This window comes from Bombina bombina, chromosome 10, assembly GCF_027579735.1.
Source record: "Bombina bombina isolate aBomBom1 chromosome 10, aBomBom1.pri, whole genome shotgun sequence".
Taxonomy (NCBI): domain Eukaryota; kingdom Metazoa; phylum Chordata; class Amphibia; order Anura; family Bombinatoridae; genus Bombina; species Bombina bombina.
The window spans coordinates 174,873,866-174,894,822 of NC_069508.1; the positions used below are offsets into that span (position 1 = coordinate 174,873,866).

Here is a 20,957-nt window from a genome sequence, read left to right on the forward strand (position 1 = left end):
GGTATTCCTTTCGTCCCTCCCCCCATATTTAAAAAATTGTTTCCTATGGTCGACCCCAGAAAGGACTTATGGCAGTCAGTCCCCAAGGTCGAGGGAGCGGTCTCTACTTTAAACAAACGCACCACTATTCCCATAGAGGATAGTTGTGCTTTCAAAGATCCTATGGATAAAAAATTAGAAGGTTTGCTTAAAAAGATGTTTGTTCAGCAGGGTTACCTTCTACAACCCATTTCATGCATTGTCCCTGTCACTACAGCCGCATATTTCTGGTTTGATGAACTGATTAAGGTGCTCGATAGTGACTCTCCTCCTTATGAGGAGATTATGGACAGAGTCAATGCTCTCAAATTGGCTAATTCTTTCACTCTAGACGCCTCTTTGCAATTGGCTAAGTTAGCGGCTAAGAATTCTGGGTTTGCTATTGTGGCGCGCAGAGCGCTTTGGTTGAAATCTTGGTCGGCTGATGCGTCTTCCAAGAACAAGCTACTAAACATTCCTTTCAAGGGGAAAACGCTGTTTGGTCCTGACTTGAAAGAGATTATCTCTGATATCACTGGGGGTAAGGGCCATGCCCTTCCTCAGGATCGGCCTTTCAAGGCAAAAAATAGACCTAATTTTCGTCCCTTTCGTAAAAACGGACCAGCCCAAGGTGCTACGTCCTCTAAGCAAGAAGGTAATACTTCTCAGGCCAAGCCAGCTTGGAGACCAATGCCAGGCTGGAACAAGGGAAAGCAGGCAAAGAAACCTGCCACTGCTACCAAGACAGCATGAAATATCGGCCCCCGATCCGGGACCGGATCTGGTGGGGGGCAGACTCTCTCTCTTCGCTCAGGCTTGGGCAAGAGATGTTCTGGATCCCTGGGCGCTAGAAATAGTCTCCCAGGGTTATCTTCTGGAATTCAAGGGACTTCCCCCAAGGGGAAGGTTCCACAGGTCTCAGTTGTCTTCAGACCACATAAAAAGACAGGCGTTCTTACATTGCGTAGAAGACCTGTTAAAAATGGGAGTGATTCATCCTGTTCCATTGAGAGAACAAGGGATGGGGTTCTACTCCAATCTGTTCATAGTTCCCAAAAAAGAGGGAACATTCAGACCAATCCTAGATCTCAAGATCTTAAACAAATTTCTCAAGGTCCCATCTTTCAAGATGGAAACCATTCGAACTATCCTTCCTTCCATCCAGGAAGGTCAATTCATGACCACGGTGGATTTAAAGGATGCGTATCTACATATTCCTATCCACAAGGAACATCATCGGTTCCTAAGGTTTGCATTCCTGGACAAACATTACCAGTTCGTGGCGCTTCCTTTCGGATTAGCCACTGCTCCAAGGATTTTCACAAAGGTACTAGGGTCCCTTCTAGCTGTGCTAAGACCAAGGGGCATTGCAGTAGTACCTTACCTGGACGACATTCTGATTCAAGCGTCGTCCCTCCCTCGAGCAAAGGCTCACACGGACATCGTCCTGGCCTTTCTCAGATCGCACGGCTGGAAAGTGAACGTGGAAAAGAGTTCTCTATCCCCGTCAACAAGGGTTCCCTTCTTGGGAACAATTATAGACTCCTCAGAAATGAGGATTTTTCTAACAGAGGCCAGAAAGACAAAGCTTCTGGACTCTTGTCGAATACTTCATTCCGTCCCTCTTCCTTCTGTAGCTCAGTGCATGGAAGTGATCGGGTTGATGGTAGCGGCAATGGACATAGTTCCTTTTGCGCGCATTCATCTAAGACCATTACAACTGTGCATGCTCAGTCAGTGGAATGGGGACTATACAGACTTGTCTCCAAAGATACAAGTAAATCAGAGGACCAGAGACTCACTCCGTTGGTGGCTGTCCCTGGACAACCTGTCACGAGGGATGACATTCCACAGACCAGAGTGGGTCATTGTCACGACCGACGCCAGTCTGATGGGCTGGGGCGTGGTCTGGGGATCCCTGAAAGCTCAGGGTCTTTGGTCTCGGGAAGAATCTCTTCTACCGATAAATATTCTGGAACTGAGAGCGATATTCAATGCTCTCAAGGCTTGGCCTCAGCTAGCGAGGACCAAGTTCATACGGTTTCAATCGGACAACATGACGACTGTTGCGTACATCAACCATCAGGGGGGAACAAGGAGTTCCCTAGCGATGGAAGAAGTGACCAAGATCATTCTATGGGCGGAGTCTCACTCCTGCCACCTGTCTGCTATCCACATCCCGGGAGTGGAAAATTGGGAAGCGGATTTTCTGAGTCGTCAGACATTGCATCCGGGGGAGTGGGAACTCCATCCGGAAATCTTTGCCCAAGTCACTCAACTTTGGGGCATTCCAGACATGGATCTGATGGCCTCTCGTCAGAACTTCAAGGTTCCTTGCTACGGGTCCAGATCCAGGGATCCCGAGGCGGCTCTAGTGGATGCACTAGTAGCACCTTGGACCTTCAAACTAGCTTATGTGTTCCCGCCGTTTCCTCTCATCCCCAGGCTGGTAGCCAGGATCAATCAGGAGAGGGCGTCGGTGATCTTGATAGCGCCTGCGTGGCCACGCAGGACTTGGTATGCAGATCTGGTGAATATGTCATCGGCTCCACCTTGGAAGCTACCTTTGAGACGAGACCTTCTTGTTCAGGGTCCGTTCGAACATCCGAATCTGGTTTCACTCCAGCTGACTGCTTGGAGATTGAACGCTTGATTTTATCGAAGCGAGGTTTCTCAGATTCTGTTATCGATACTCTTGTTCAGGCCAGAAAGCCTGTAACTAGAAAGATTTACCACAAAATTTGGAAAAAATATATCTGTTGGTGTGAATCTAAAGGATTCCCTTGGGACAAGGTTAAGATTCCTAGGATTCTATCCTTCCTTCAAGAAGGATTGGAAAAAGGATTATCGGCAAGTTCCCTGAAGGGACAGATTTCTGCCTTGTCGGTGTTACTTCACAAAAAACTGGCAGCTGTGCCAGATGTTCAAGCCTTTGTTCAGGCTCTGGTTAGAATCAAGCCTGTTTACAAACCTTTGACTCCTCCTTGGAGTCTCAATTTAGTTCTTTCAGTTCTTCAGGGGGTTCCGTTTGAACCCTTACATTCCGTTGATATTAAGTTATTATCTTGGAAAGTTTTGTTTTTAGTTGCAATTTCTTCTGCTAGAAGAGTTTCAGAATTATCTGCTCTGCAGTGTTCTCCTCCTTATCTGGTGTTCCATGCAGATAAGGTGGTTTTACGTACTAAACCTGGTTTTCTTCCAAAAGTTGTTTCTAACAAAAACATTAACCAAGAGATTATCGTACCTTCTCTGTGTCCGAAACCAGTTTCAAAGAAGGAACGCTTGTTGCACAATTTGGATGTTGTTCGCGCTCTAAAATTCTATTTAGATGCTACAAAGGATTTTAGACAAACATCTTCCCTGTTTGTTGTTTATTCAGGTAAAAGGAGAGGTCAAAAAGCAACTTCTACCTCTCTCTCTTTTTGGATTAAAAGCATCATCAGATTGGCTTACGAGACTGCCGGACGGCAGCCTCCCGAAAGAATCACGGCTCATTCCACTAGGGCTGTGGCTTCCACATGGGCCTTCAAGAACGAGGCTTCTGTTGATCAGATATGTAGGGCAGCGACTTGGTCTTCACTGCACACTTTTACCAAATTTTACAAGTTTGATACTTTTGCTTCTTCTGAGGCTATTTTTGGGAGAAAGGTTTTGCAAGCCGTGGTGCCTTCCATTTAGGTGACCTGATTTGCTCCCTCCCTTCATCCGTGTCCTAAAGCTTTGGTATTGGTTCCCACAAGTAAGGATGACGCCGTGGACCGGACACACCTATGTTGGAGAAAACAGAATTTATGTTTACCTGATAAATTTCTTTCTCCAACGGTGTGTCCGGTCCACGGCCCGCCCTGGTTTTTTTAATCAGGTCTGATAATTTATTTTCTTTAACTACAGTCACCACGGTACCATATGGTTTCTCCTATGCTATTATTCCTCCTTAACGTCGGTCGAATGACTGGGGTAGGCGGAGCCTAGGAGGGATCATGTGACCAGCTTTGCTGGGCTCTTTGCCATTTCCTGTTGGGGAAGAGAATATTTTCCCACAAGTAAGGATGACGCCGTGGACCGGACACACCGTTGGAGAAAGAAATTTATCAGGTAAACATAAATTCTGTTTTTTCTTTGTTTGTTGCATAGTGTGCGGTTAGTTATGTTTGGGTAAAATTAATACAAAATCATCCAACAAGGAATTGAGTACTATTGTAATGAAGGAAAACTATTATATTTTGGGGCAAGCCTCAGCTAATGAATGCTATATATTTATTTTGTTCTTTTTCTTTTTTTTTTGTGTGTTAAGCTGTAAACACCTGAGTTTTTTTTATGGCCATGTATATTGTATGCCTGTTATTATGACGTCTAATTACTGGTCCATTATCTAAAATGTATTTATTTGAAACCCAGAGTGGATTGCTCTTGTTTGACTTTTGTTTTTTCTCTCTCTTCCTTGCCATTGATTGTCAGTTTATCTTGTTGGATATAAATAAAGACTTTAAAAAAAAAAAAAAAAAAAAAATCACATGCTCTTCCTAAATCATGAAAGGAAAAAATGTGGTTTATGTCCCTTTTAAACCAAGGGCGCTATCTGCCAGCTTCAGATTGGCCGTATTGCCCCCTGAGTACAGGAGAACACTGCTTATGCGGCAGGTACGGAGGGCTAGATGACATATGTGAGGAGTAAGTTGTATCTAAAAAGGGAGTGTAGGAGCAGTGAAGGGGCCATTCATAGACTATACTGAGGCACATAAATTAAATGCTGCATTTTAAAAACAAATGTTTACTGTCCCTTTTTAAAGAGCAAGAAAGAATGTGCCCACTGGTGTCCGTGCTAATTTGATTTATTTGTGCCCAGGGCCATGGCATGTGCTTTCCCCATCCAACAGAGAGATTTTTTTTTTTTTTTTTTAATATTTCCATATTTTGTGCTGCAGGAATTCCATTTCCAAAGAACTTCCAGCAAGTTTGTACCAAAATCCTAACCAGGCTGTTTCGGGTGTTTGTCCACGTTTACATCCACCACTTTGATGGCATCATAAGCGTAGGAGCCGAAGCTCACGTCAATACCTGCTACAAGCACTTCTATTACTTCATCACAGAGTTCAGCCTTATAGATCATCGGGAATTGGAGCCACTGGTGAGAACAAAGTAGATTTTCTTTATTCTAAATATTTATGTTCACACTACACACAGTTGTAAACCATTTGCCAAAGTCAAGAACTAATCCAACAATTTTTTATGTATTTTTTAAGACTTAACACCGGTGTTAGAGTTAAAGGGACAGTCTACTCCAGAATTGTTATTGTTTAAAAAGATAGATAATCTATTTATTACCCATTTCCCAGTTTTGCATAAACAACACAGTTATAGTAATATATGTTTTACCTCTGTGATTACCTTATATCTAAGCCTCTGCAGACTGACCCCTTACTTCATTGCTTTTGACAGACTTGCATTTTAGCCAATCAGTGCCCTCTTATAAGTAACTCCAGGGGCGTGAGCACAATGGTATCTATAGGGCATATATGAACTAACGCCCTCTAGCTGCAAAAAACTGTCAAATGCAGTGAGATAAGAGGTATCCTTCAAGGGCTTAGAAATTAGCATATGAGCCTACCTAGGTTTAGCTTTCAACTGAGAATACCAAGAGAACAAAGCAAATTTGATGATAAAAGTGAGATGGAAAGTTGGTTAAAATTACATACACTATCTGAATTATGAAAGTTTAATTTTGACTAGACTCTTTCTTTAAGAATATGACAGACATCGATGAATGCCGACAGCATAAGCTGTCTGCATTTATCATTTCACAAGCAGTTCTGGTAAACTGCTTGTGCAACGCCGCCCCCTGCAGATTCACAGCCAATCGGCCGCTAGCAGGGGGTGTCAATCAGCCCGATTGTATAGGATTGGGAGGATTGATGTCTGCAGCCTCAGAGCAGACAGACCAGTTATGGATAGTTGTGCATTTCCGTCCCCTGCCCTGGCGCAACCAATCAAGCAGGGGATGTCAATCAGCCCGATTGTATAGGATTGTATAGGATTGATGTCCGCAGCCTCAGAGCAGACCTCCTTCTTACATTGGAAAAAAAAAAAGGCTTAAAGAGAAGGATGCTAAAAAATGTTTGTTTTTTTTGCATTTAGATGTGCCCAAAATCTATACAGTAACAATATCTTTTAAAGCAAAATGTATATGATTAGATACAATAGGGACATTATTTTTAATATATCCTCTGTATGCAGAGCTTGACAGTTGCCAGAGCACACAGCTCTTACAGTTTGGCTTTTCCCTTCTAACCTTTTAAATTATTCAAGATATTTCTATATACCAGATCTCCCAAAAACCCCAGAAATTGTAAGATTATCACAGGTTGGTAGGTTTGTGCCCTGTCTCTCTTGCACCTTGCCCAGTAAGGGCAAATATATTGACTTCCAGGGACTGCTTGTCTCCGCCTACATCACACACGCAACTCTAGCCAACCCCAAGCACCTCACACGGGTGGTCACGCCCCTCCTGTTGCAGCTCCGCCTACAAAATGCTGATAGGCTACTGCCTACAAGTCCCACTCTCCTCCCTGTTCTGAAAGATGTCAGGATTTAAGGGGTAAATTTACCATCCCTGCAGATGGACAGATTAACAAGTAGCGAACCTATCCGCTTGCAACCGCCACTTGTGATGTTTCATCGCAGGGTGAGATTTAACATCGCACAAGAGGATTCTTGTGCATTTCCGTCCCCTGCCCTGGCGCAACCAATTGAGCAGGGGATGTCAATCAACCCAATCGAGCGAGTATCAGGGTGGTTGATCTTGCCACTACTGAGAATAAATGTAGCTCTGCCCTCCTCACAATAATTTCCTGCCTGTCCTATATATTTACACATAATGTGCATTGTGTGTGATGCCTTCTCTTTAAAGGCCCAAACTCCTTCATCACAAAATATTTATTTTCTCTTTACTAAACATAATTTGCAAGTCGCCCTCCCCCAATATGAGAGCCCGGTAACCATATGTTCACTTGATAGGAAGGTTTTATAATGTTGCCTCTCAATCAGGCAGCAACCAGGATATACGACTTAAAGGAACAGGAAACCCCAAAAAAATAATTTCATGATTTGGATAGAACATTCAATTTTAAACAACTTTCCAATTGACTTATATTATCAAATGTGCTTCATTCTCTTGTTATCCATTGTAGAAGGAGCAGCTTTTCACTAGTGGCAGCAAGATGAACACATCTAGTTAGCCAATCACAAGAGAGAAATGTGTGCAGGCACCAATCAGCATCTAGCTCCTACTAGTGTGGGATATGTTTGTATTCATTTTCAACAAGGGATACCAAGATAACAAAGCACATTTGAAAATAGAAGTTAATTTAAAAGTGTCTTAAAATTGCAGGCTCTATCTGAATTTAAGTTTGTTTTTAACTTTCCTATCCCTTTAATATATAAGTAAAGTTTTTTCACTCTCTCGTATGACTGTGCTCCAGGAAGGTGAGCAGGCAGATTGGTACGTGAGCACCGCAAGCCCACACAGGTAACACAGAGTAAACACCAGCATTCTACTCATAGCTTATCGCTTAATCACAAGTCATTAGTCCCAGCTGCACATTTACACTGTGTCTTCAGGATTACACTGAACAACGTCCTTCTTCTATCACTAACCACTGTGATCATAATGACTAATGCTTCCGATCAGCTGCATGTGTTTGCACTGTTAATTTAGATGTTAAAATGAAAACATAGCAGATCTGATCCAAATCTCTACAGCTACCCTACCTTGGTGTAATTTTAATTATGCAAGTTCTGGATATCAGTTGCCAACACACGTTATAATGTCATGTGACATATACAGTCATTAATCGCCACACTACAGTGACTCTATCTAGATTCACTTTTGTTATTTTAAAACAATATCATTCTGTGATGGAAGAAGTTACCGTTTTAGTTTTCCTGCCGGCATTTATAGTTATACAGATTAGAATCACATGCTAATATAAAAGCTTCTAATTAATTAGGGTGCTTATTTTGCTTAATGAAAAGCTACACATATACATGAGTAAGAAATTGCAGCAGACTAGGATTAAAGTTTTACTTTTTCCTATATTTAATTTTGAGTGGACTAGTAACATTTTCCTTTGGGGCTAGTAGCTTTTAACCCCTGCCTTGTAAATTATAGTGCTATTTATATATATATATATATATATATATATATATATATATATATATATATATATATATATATATATATATATATACTGTATAACTAAGATGTGCACTCTCACTCCATCCAACAACGGAAATCAATAGATGCAGACAAAAAACTTGCACTCTCTGGTCTTTTCAATGACGTTTCAGGGACAAAGTATCCCCTTCCTCAGACCAGAGTCTGAGGAAGGGGATACTTTGTCCCCGAATTGTCACTTTTTTTTCTTTTTAATCTTTATTCACAAGTAAACTACCTTGTATGCTCACTGCTATTGCATAGAATACTTTTCCTATCATGATTGTTTATGCAAAACTGATAATCCATCTTAAAGAAGCAAATGAGTCCGGAGAATGCAGTAGCAGGGGGTAAACATAGCCTCACAGATAAATTAGGTAAAAGTATTAACCCCAGCCTCTCTGGGAGAAAGTGGAGCAAGTACAATTTTCCGATGTATTTTACAGCAAAAAGAAACAAAATTAATAAATGTATATTGCAATAATATCTCATTTTCAATAATGAAATATTTTAGACATTTTTGAAATGCCTAGTTTAAAGGGATACTAAACCCAAATTCTTTTCTTTCATGATTCAAGTAGAGCATACAATTTTAAACAACTTTCTAATTTATTTCTACTATCAATTTTTCTTCATTCTCATGTTATCTTTATTTGAAAAAAAGGAATGTAAGCATAAGAGCCGGCCCATTTTTGGTTCAGCACCTAGGTAGCGCTTGCTTATTGCTTGCTAAATGTAGCAAACTAATCAGCACACTCTGAACAACTTCTGTAAAAAAAAAATGGCACGACTTCTAACCTTACATTCCTGCTTTTTCAAATAAAGATAGCAAGAAAATGAAGAAATATTTATAATAGGGGTAAAACAGAAAGATGCTTAAAATTGTATGCTCTATCTGAATCATGAAAGAAAAAAATTGTGTTTAGCATTCCTTTAATGGTCGTTTAAATCTACACTTAGTTGATGTTTTTAACTAGCAGTTAATGTAATCTGATGTGCTAGGCTCAGTCTGGAGGCTGTGAATAGACAAAGCTAGACGCACACAGAGAAACGTATTCATATATTTATTTACAGACAATTTATTTTGTATTATTCTTGTATTTGCAGAGAGAAATGACAGAGAGAATTTGTCACTGAAAGTGCTTTCAAAATGGTAGACCATGTATCAATGTGACCATTCCAACCAATGTGAATTAGTTTCGGAAGAAAAGTTTCACCTTTCTTCAGCCCGGATCCGCCATTCTATTTATGAATTTTTTATTTATACGGATTGATTTTTAACCCGAAATGCTTTACTTTTAGACAAAAGCAGCACCAAAGATGGCTAGGTTCTGTGCCGGAAATATTTAATGGACATATTTTTTATAAATGACGATGTGGAATGTAAGAATGTAAAGTGTTGATTACAAGGGAGGGACAAGCCCAAAAATGAATCCGTCCTCTGAATTAAAGTTGGGACCTTTGGAACTTGATGAAATTTAACTCCCAGGAATGGACGATCCAGTTGTCTAAAGATTTTAAATCTGCTCTGACTTTGAATATGTAACATACAAGCACTCAATGGGTTAATCTGATTTTGCAGAGCGACTAGCCCACTTCAAAAATTTCTGTAACCAGGAGATCCAATGAGCTGATTGTGTTCGTGCGTGCTCATTTCTACAGAGGGCCACCACAAACTGTGCGCCAATGTGGTTACGTAACTTTCTCCTAAGTCGTGATCCAAACAACGTGGGGGTTCTTCTTTACTAGCCCTGAGCCCGGCAGATGAATTTGTTAAATGTGTTTTTAAACTATTTTTTAAATAATGAACACTGCATATTCTTTGAATCTGAAACTATAAATACAATTCTTATATTTTGTACTTTTTATACTTTCAATTTGAGGGGTTCACACAATGTTCAAGTGGTTTCTAGTCATTTTCAGTAAGTGAAATTATTTTTTTAAACTAAAAGTGTAGAATTGACAAGCTAACTGCTATCTAACCTGATACATAAAGACAATAAACTGATTATGAACAAAGTTATTACTTACGTGTATTTACATATGCTTCCTCACGTATTTAGTTTGTTTGTCCCCATAAGCCTTTATAATATGTCATTTTTTCTAACTAATTCTTCCATCTCTCTGTGGCTTCATGATATTTCTTCTCTTTCCTCAATGTCATCTTTTTAATTCTGTGATTAAAGGGACAATCAAAACCATTCCTCCATGTATATGAAAAATCAGCAGTTAACCCCTTAACGACTGACGATGTACAGGGTACGTCCTACAAAAAACGGTAATTAACGACCAGGGACGTACCCTGTAGGTCGTCGGGGGATTCAAGCGCTTTCAGGGTATTGCAGCGATGCCTCGATATTGAGGCATCGTGCAATACCCTTTACTAACCATCCGATGCAGAGAGAGCCACTCTGCGGGTGCGCAGCCATCGCTGGAGGAAACATGTCAGAGGGGGGCAGGATCACGTGCGGGGGGGTGCGGGTGCACGCACAGGACCGGAGACGGGCTCGTGCACGGGGGCGGGAGTGGGTGGGAATGCTATACTAAGGGAAGGAGGGAGAGAGGAGGAGGTAAAAATTGTATCTAAGGGATCTGGGAGGGGGTGGAGGTAGGTTATTGAGGGGGGCAGCTACACTACAGAAAAATTCGGTTTTTTATTTTAACAAAAAAGCTAATTATATGGCAAAATGGGTACTGGCAGACAGCTGCCAGTACCCAAGATGGCGGACAATAAGGTAGAGGGGGGAGGGTTAGAGAGCTGTTTGGGGGGGATCAGGGGGGTTTGGGCCAAGGGGGGATCCTACACAGCAGAATATATATTTTTTTAAATTTATTTATTTATTTTTTTAAAAAAGCCTTTAATTTTAGTACTGGCAGACTTTCGGCCAGTACGTAAGATGGCGGGGACAATTGTGGGGTGGGGGAGGGAAGAGAGAGGTTTGGGAGGGATCAGGGGGTGGGATGTGTCAGGTGGGAGGCTGATCTCTACACTAAAGCTAAAATTAACCCTACAAGCTACCTAACTAACCCCTTTACTGCTGGGCATAATACATGTGTGGTGCGCAGCGGCATTTAGCGGCCTTCTAATTACCAAAAAGCAATGCCAAAGCCATATATGTCTGTTATTTTTGAACAAAGGGGATCCCAGAGAAGCATTTACAACAAAAGGTTTGTGAAAAAGTGATTTGGCGGTGAAATGGTGGCATGAAATATACCAAAATGGGCCTATATCAATACTTTGGGTTGTCTACTAAAAAAATATATATATACATGTCAAGGGATATTCAAGGATTCCTGACAGATATCATTTTTCCAATGTAACTGTCGCTAATTTAAAAAAAAAAAAAAAATGGTTTGGAACTAGCAAAGTGCTACTTGTATTTATTGCCCTATAACTTGCAAAGAACATGTAAACATTGTGCATTTCTAAACTAAGGACAAAATTAAGAAACTATTTAGCATGGGTGTTTTTTGGTGGTTGTAGATGTGTAACAGATTTTTGGGGTCAAAGTTAGAAAAAGTGTGTTTTTTTCATAATATTTTATAATTGTTTTTATAGTAAATTATAAGATATGATGAAAATAATGGTATCTTTAGAAAGTCCATTTAAAGGCGAGAAAAACGGTATATAATATGTGTGGGTACAGTAAATGAGTAAGAGGAAAATTACAGCTAAACGCAAACACCGCAGAAATGTAAAAATAGCAATGGTCCCAAACGGTCAAAAAATTGAAAAGTGCTCTGGTCACTAAGGGGTTAAAAGAACATGAAACTCAAAATTTTTATTTCATTACTCAGATAGAGAATACAATTTTAAACAACTTTCCAATTCATTTTTTATATCAAATTTTCTTCATTATCTTGATCTCCTTTGTTGAAGGAGCAGCTATGCACTGTGGGAGCTAGCTGAACGCTTTGGGTGAGCCAATGACAAGTGGCATATATGTGCAACCACCAATCAGTTCCCAGTAGTGCATTGCATATCTACGTATGCTTTTCAACAAGGGGTACCAAGAGAAGGAAACACATTACAATAAAAGTAAATTTGAAAGTTGTTTAAAAGTATATTCTCTATCTGAATCATGGGGGGGTTCATGTCCCTTTGAACTTGTTAAAATATTTTTGAAATAAAAAAAGCTGTTTACATTTAAAGGGATACAGAACCTTTTTTTTTCTTTCATGATTCAGATACAGCAATTTTAAGCAACTTTCTAATTTACTCCTTTTATCAATTTGTCTTCATTCTCTCAGTATTTTTATTTGAAAAAGCAGGAATGTACGCTTAGGAGCCTGCTTATCTTTGGTTCAACACCTTTGTTATGCTTGCTGATTGGTGGCCAAATGTAGCCAACGCTACCCAGCTAACGCTATCCAGGGTGTTTAAACCAAAAATGGTCCGGCTCCTAAGCTTACATTCCTGCTTTTTTCAAATAAAGATACCAAGAGAACGAAGAAAAATTGATAATATAAGTAAATTCGAAAGTTGTCTAAAATTGCATGCTCATAGTACAATATAGGTTATTATGATCAAAATATATGAAAGTTTAATTTCTTTTAATTTAACTGCAAAAGGCTCCAATGCACATATATATATATATATATATATATATATATATATATATATATATATATATATATATATGTGTGTGTATATATCTGTAAATACAAAAAATCGACATATAAATAAATACAGTATATATACATACATATACATCTTTATATATATATAGTATATTATGTATGTATCTCAGTGTTAAAGCCCTTTGTCTGCCTTTCACCTGAGAGCTCATGTATTTGTGCCCTTATAACTTTTTTGTGCAACTTGTTTGCTTGGCGAAACAGTTAATCAGAGCTCTGATGACGCAGTAATCATTGTAGCGTAAATCGCAATTGAACTCAAGCGATCGCTTTTTACTTTCAATTGCTAATACGATCGGTAAACCTGACTTGCGCAAACACCCGCAATAAACCCCTTTTGTGCTTGCGCGTAAAAGTTAGTGATCCACTTATAATCGGGTGCTTTGTGTTTGGTAATTTTTTTATAGGAAAATAAATTAATTGCTTTTGAAACTGTCTTATGAAGATTTAACCTTTTTACACTTCACTGTCGCATATTAAACAACTCTAATTACTTTCTTTGTAATTAATAGCAGCAGAACTACACTGTTGTTTATCCTGTCATTTCCCCAATTATTTAGTATCAAAATGTTTTGTTTTTAATTTTCTGTTTCCTAATTTAACTTTTTATTTACACAGCAATGTAAATATCAGAATTACACACGTTACATTGATTCATGGTACTGTACAAGGATGATTAAAGGGACAGTCTACTTGAAAATTTTTATAGTTTAAAAAAGATATTTAAAGGGATAGGAGAGCCAAAATTAAACTTCCATGATTCAGATAGAGCATGTCATTTTAAGACCCTTTTAAATTTACTTCTATGTTCAAATGTGCTTCGTTCTTTTGGTATCCCTTTTTGAAAAAGAATACACAGATACCCTGCACTAGTGGGAGCTAGCTGCTGATTGGTGCCTGCACACATTTGTCTCTTGTGATTGGTTAACTAGATGTGTTCAGCTAGCTGCCAGTAGTGCAATACTGTTCCTTCAGCAAAGAATGACAAGATAACAAAGCAAATTGGAAGATATAAGTAAATTGAAACGTTGGTATGTTCTATCTAAATATTGAAAGAAAATGTTGGAGTTTCCTGTCCCTTTAATCCCTTTATTACCCATTCCCCAGTTTTGCATAACCAACACAGTTATATTAATATACGTTTTACCTCTGTGATTACCTTGTATCTAAGCCTCTACAGACTGACCCTTATCTCAGTTCTTTTTACAAAATGGCATTTTAACAAATTAGTGCAGAGTCATAAATAACTCCACGGGAGTGAGCACAATGTTATCTATATGGCACACATGAACTAGCACTTTCTTGTTGTAAAAAAATATATATTAAAATGCACTGAGATAAGAGGCGGCCTGCAGGGGCTTAGAAACAAGCAGAGATTTAGAGTTTATAAAGTATATTACTATAACAATGTTGGTTGTGCAAAGCTGGGGAATGGGCAGTAAATGCTCTATCTTTTTAAAGGGATAGAAAACCCACATTTTTTATTTCATGATTCGGATAGAGCATACAATTTAAAGACACTTTCTAATTTACTTCTATTATCAATTTGTCTTTTTTCTCTTGCTATCTTTATTTGAAAAGGCAGGAATGAAAGCTTTGGAGCCTGCCTATTTTTTGTTCAGTACCCTGGATAGGGCTTGCTAATTGGTGCCTGCATTTAGCCATCCAATCAACAAGCGCAACCCAGGTTCTCAACCTAAAATGTGTCGGCTCCAAAGCTTTTATTCCTGCTTTTTCAAATAAAGATAGCAAGAGAACGAAGAAAAATTATTAATAATTGTAAATTAGAAAGCTGCTTAAAATTGCCTGCTCTATCCGAATTTATGAAAGAAAAAATTTGGGCTTAGTATCCCTTTAAACAATAAAAAAAAACTCAAGCAAATTGTCCTTTTAAGTATAGAATAAAACACTTGATATCCTCATAACAACAAGAGAACAGTGCATTAAACACCAAGATGCCAGGATCTTACCTCTTCCATTAGCAGCAAATAGACGTAATTGATAAGTATCACAGTATATGGATTTCCTATTCCAGATTTAAAAAGCAAACTCAAAAGGCGCATAAGACACTGCATTAATGTTAGACATAATGATGTCTTCAAAGTAAAGATTAGCTATAGAATATTATGTACAGGTAGCCCTCAGTTTACGCCGGGGTTAGGTTCCAGAAGGAATGGTTGTAAATCGAAACTGTTGTAAATTGAAACCCAGTTTATAATGTAAGTCAATGGGAAGTGAGGGAGATAGCTTCCAGGCCCCTCTCAAAATTGTCATAAGTAACACCTAATACATTATTTTTAAAGCTTTGAAATGAAGACTTTAAATGCTAAACAGCATTATAAACCTAATAAAATAATCACACAACACAGAATATATAAATAAACTAAGTTAAATGAACAAAAACATTTGCTAAACAGCATTATAAACCTAATAAAATAATCACACAACACAGACTTCACTTGCATTTTTCTGCAAACAGTTCTTTCTATGCATTCCAATCTGGACTAATTTATAGACAGGAAGGTCTTGTTCCTATGAAATCTGCTCGTTAGCTCAGGTCTGGTTAAACTGATTAATTTCAGCTTGCTTGCCTTTGCTGCAACACAAGCGGACAGCTCCACCTACTGGCTATTTTAATAAATGTACTGCTTCTCAATGCTTTTCAATAGCAGTCACATGACTGGAAAAAAAGGTTGTTATTCTGAAACGGTGTAAATTGAACCGTTGTAAAACGAGGGCCACCTGTATTTTTTTATTTATATTAGTTAACGATTTAGTCTCTGTACGTTATTGGGTGCCACGTGCCTTTTTCTTATCTCCTCTGCTGTGGCTAGTTGGGGAAAGACATAAATGACTTTTAAACATGAGCAAATAATGGTTGTGTAGAATAAAGCAGTGCAGTATGCACTTCCAGTTCTTAATAGAATCGGAAATCCCAAAATTTTAATGTAGCCACCAGCTACCCAGGTTCTAAACCAAAAATGGGCCAGCTCCTAAGCTTAGATTCCTGCTTTTTCAAATAAAGATAGCAAGAGAAAAAAGAAATATTGATAATAGAGGTAAATAAAAAGTTGATTAAAATTGCTGCTCTATCTGAATCATAAAAGAAAAATTTGGGTTTAGTGTCCCTTTAAGCCATTTATTATATCAGACAGATATGGACAATAAAGGGGTTTAATAACTGCCACTGTCATTTTAACTGCTTCAAGGATGTCCATTGCTGGCAAACAGGGTATGTGTCACAGCAGAGTCCGATATATATGTAATACTGAGAGGCAGTGGCGGCCGGTGAATTATGAAGATGGAGGTGCACTTGGCCCCTCCCCTGACCACACCCCTTGAAATAAAGCCACGCCCCTCAGATTGCTCTCTCATATATATATATATATATATATATATATATATATATATATATACATATATATATATATATACATATATATATATACACACACACACACATACATATATATATATATATATATATATATATATATATATAGGCCCCACAAGGGTAGCTTGTCCCTTTAAAGCAAGAGACAGACACACTCTCCCTCACACACACACACAGAGACAGACACACTCTCCCTCACCCACACACAGACACACTCTCCCTCACCCACACACACACACAGAGACAGACACACTCTCCCTCACCCACACAGAGACAGACACACTCTCCCTCACACACACACACACACACACAGAGACAGACACACTCTCCCTCACCCACACACACACACAGAGACAGACACACTCTCCCACACACACACACACACAGAGACAGACACACTCTCCCTCACCCACACAGAGACAGACACACTCTCCCTCACCCACACACACACAGAGACAGACACACTCTCCGTCACCCACACACACACACACACACTCTCCCTCACCCACACACACACACACACACAGAGAGACAGACACACTCTCCCTCACCCACACACACACAGAGACAGACACACTCTCCCTCACACACACACACACAGAGACAGACACACTCTCCCTCACCCACACACACACACAGAGACAGACACACTCTCCCTCACCCACACACACACAGAGACAGACACACTCTCCCTCACCCACACACACACACACAGAGACAGACACACTCTCCCTCACCCACACAGAGACAGACACACTCTCCCTCACACACACACACAGAGACAGACACACTCTCCCTCACCCACACACACACAGAGACAGACACACTCTCCCTCACCCACACACACACTCCCTCAGATACACACTGCTGTCTGTTGTTAGAGTGCTGCACACAACATGTCTGTAAAACTCAGTGATAGGTTTATGTTTTTACAGCCACAAGAAATATATGCAAGGGTTAAACTGCACAGAGAAAAGCAACGTGTCACAAAAAACGGTCTTAGCTTGTCTGTTGGATCTTTACTAAGTTTAATGGCTGCTGCTGAGACAAAGCGTTGCTGACAGCACCAGAAGCACACACAACAGCACAGTATACATAAAGATATGTAGAAGATGTGCAGGTAATGAGTGTATATGGCCATAAAATGTATGAGACACAAGTGGCTTTTCTATGTGCAGTTTAACCCTTGCATATCTTTTTTTTGTGGCTGTAAAAACATGACCCTAACACTAACACAGTTTTACAAGCACATCTTTTATTAAGCAGTCAACAAAATTGCTGCAGTTCATGAAAACAAGATTGCATACTAATAAACAGACACTTAGATTGTTTGCCTTATTTTTCAGAAATTGTGGATTTTGCACATACATTTTTTTAGTCCCCCAGCGTGCGGCCTAGAAGACAGTCAGACTCAGCAATGCATATACTCGCCCAGTGCCCCCTCTGCTTTATTTAGTGGAGCGCAGCCATTACGTTGGTGTCTGTAAGTTACAGAGTTAACAAGGTGTTGAAACGTATATGTCTTGGGCTGCAGTCTCATTTTATTATTAAACTAATAATAAAAAGACAAATACGTTTCAGCACCTTGTTAACTCAGTCTGTTACTCGCTTGCTGGTCCGGTGTACTGCTAGCCCATGGTCCGGTGTACTGCTAGCCCATGGTCCGGTGTACTGCTAGCCCACAGCAGGGCAAAAAGTAGAGGAAAATATAAATTGTGCAGATTCAGTACTGTAATTGCATTACAGACAGTACTGAATCTGATTACTTATCAGCGGACTCAATATTTTTTATAAGTTCTCTATTCGCCAGAGCAGAACTTATAAAATATTAAGCCCGCTGATAAGTAATCAGATTCAGTAATATCTGTAATGCAATACTGTGCCAGGCAGACCCCAAACTTACAATTTGGATGTTCTAGTTTCACCTCAGTTTCCACAGCAGACTCCACGTGACATGAGTGGATCCAGGCTAAACAACATCAATGGCGCTTGGGAATAATTAAGAAGTGCACGGCCACGCACATTAGAGGGAACATTGGGCCAGACTCCACTCGCTCGCTACTCAATTTCAATTGAGCGCGCTCAGTGCTGCATCCTGATCTGGCCCGGCCCGGCCCCAAACCCAATCAACAAGACTTTTAGACAGTCTAAAATCGTATTATTTTTTTGCTATTAAAAACTAAAAAGTCACATTCAGTTCCCTAATCCATCTCATACACTTAATCATTAAGACAATTAATTATAAAGCTTACTTGAGAAACTAGTAGTTTGCCCTCTGCATACGCTATCACCTCATTACTTGTATGACACAGATATCATTGTAGACTGTATTTGCCTGTTAACAGCCAGCAAAAAAAAGTGCTCCATCTGCTGGCCGCCCATAAAAAAAACTAGTCGCACACTAAATATTGTGCGATTAAGAGAGGTATAGGCTCAGTTATGGGCTGCGCTGTAGTCACATAGGAAAATTATGCAAATTTATATGGCAGGTTATACTGCTCTACCGCACGTGCGGTAGAGAAGTGAAATAGAGGTATATAAAAGAGGTTGGGTTTTTTTAATAAAAATTGACAACTTGACAGTCTAGACTAGAAAATTTTTGGCTGAATAAATATAATATTTCCAATAGGAGAAATTATATTTATTCATCCAAAAAAAATATTTTCTTTCTTTTTTTTCCTTTTTCTTTTGGGTGTTCACGTGCGGGAGTGCTCAAATGGAGGAGCCTCCACTGCTGAGAGGTGGATTTGGGAAATAAGTGTCTGTTTACTAACATAGAGGCTAATATTTGCATGGAGGTTGTGCTCAGCAAACTAAAAGCAACTTTTGAGTAGCTCAGATAGTGATATTGTATTGCTGTTATAAACGTGATGGGAATCAGTTGTGGATAAATATTAAATTGCTTGTTTTTACAATAAAACAAAACAGTAATCATTTTTAGCAGAAGCATTTTACTAACATTTTATTAATTAAAGGGACAGTCTACACCTTAGTCATCATAAAGTCTTAATTAAAATTAAGCTGCAAATCGCCTCCTGCATCCCTTTCTATATCATGCAGCAGGAACGGTAAAACAGTTATTTTAAAATTAATATTGTTTCTGGACACTTTTAAAAGGTTGCCAAGCTCCACCCACTGATGACATCATGAACTGGGCTGCATATTGCGTCCAATCATAAAAGGCTCACTAGTTGGATTCAACAGACTGTCAATGCTATTCAGCAAAGTGCATAGATGGAGCCCAGATTGTGATGTCATCGGTGGGTGGAGCTTGGCAGCCATATCAAACTGGCCAGAAACAATATTCATTTTAAAATAACTGCTGCATGATATAGAAATGGGTGCAGGAGGCTAATTGCAGCTATCTAATCATTGTATTTTTATAATAGGAGCACAGGTACACCATAATGGTTACTACTTCATGCTGTGCCTGCAGCAGAGATGTCCACTTATTTTAGCCCTTTAATGGTGCTGGCTGGGGAAGCTCTGCATTTTTATACTGTGTTCAGCCATCTTGGAGCTCACATATTTGTGCACACTGTGACAGACGTGCTGCACATTCACAGAGCAGTGATGTTTGCCGGCTTTTGCATTACTGCATTGTGAGTCAGCGAACATAATACAGAGGGGAAGGTTTACATTTGTACAGTTTTTATACGCAGCTTATATGATTATGTTACAAAACATAGAGTCTGCACGAGTAATATAGAGCAATATGACCACTGCAAAAATGTAAAGCTCCTGCTCTGTATCATGCACACAATACAGCTGTTACAGAGCCGGTAACATCACTGTGAGTGCGCACAGCGCTGTGTAAAGCTCCTACTCTGTATCATACACACAATACAGCTGTCACAGAGCTGGTAACATCACTGTGAGTGTGCACAGCGCTCTGTAAAGCTCCTACTCTGTATCATGCACACAATACAGCTGGCACAGAGCCAGTAACATCACTGTGAGTGCGCACAGCGCTCTGTATATATACATAATGTATATATATATATATATAGATAGATAGATAGATAGATATAGATAATATGGATATGTGTGTGTGTGCTAGTGTGTCTGCATGTGTCAGTGTCTATGTGTGTCTGAGAATCAGTGTGCGTGTTAGTGGCTCTGAGTGTGTTATTCTGTTACTGTGCGTTTTTATTAATGTGTTAGTTTGTCTGAAAATGAGTATGTGTTAGTGTGTGTGTCTGCATGTTACTCTGTGAGTGTCTGTGTGTCAGAGTGTGTCTGTGTGTTGGTGTGTCTGTGCATCTGCTAGTGTGTCTGTGAGTGTCTGTGTGTCAGAGTGTGTCTGTGTGTTGGTGTGTCTGTGCATCTGCTAGTGTGTCTGTGTGTCAGAGTGTGTCTGTGTGTTGGTGTGTCTGTGAGTGTCTATGTGTCAGAGTGTGTCTGTGTGTTGGTGTGTCTGTGCATCTGCTAGTGTGTCTGTGAGTGTTTCTGTAAAAATAGGCCCACCAAAATTTTCAGCTCCAGGCCCATGAAGCCCTAAATCTGGCACTTGCCACTGTTGGGGGGATACCAGTGGCCGCATCTGCACTGATGTCTGAATGGGAGAAATAAAGTCACTAGCAGACTCAAAAGAGGGAATGTATGGAGTGGCCAGAGTTGGCAGGCAAGGTGAAGGGCCGGAGGGGGGTGGGTTCTGGGCTGGTCCTCAAAATGTTCCACGGCTGATCTGATTTC

General features: G+C 39.7%; 1 protein-coding gene across 3 annotated transcripts in view; it reads left to right on the top strand.

Annotated features, from left to right (window-relative positions):
* LOC128641010 (MAP kinase-interacting serine/threonine-protein kinase 1) overlaps nucleotides 1-20,957 on the top strand; it is a 284,854-nt gene that overhangs the window by 142,595 nt on the left and 121,302 nt on the right. Inside the window, exons 3-4 of one of the 3 annotated variants that reach the window (XM_053693527.1) lie at nucleotides 4,944-5,146; nucleotides 9,338-10,253. The exons of the other annotated variants lie outside the window; for them this stretch is intronic. Of the exons in view, the coding sequence (XP_053549502.1) occupies nucleotides 4,944-5,146; nucleotides 9,338-9,367 (233 nt within the window). The 3' untranslated portion in view covers nucleotides 9,368-10,253. Of the gene's footprint in view, nucleotides 1-4,943; nucleotides 5,147-9,337; nucleotides 10,254-20,957 lie in introns of those variants that run through there. 3 annotated transcript variants of the gene reach the window in all.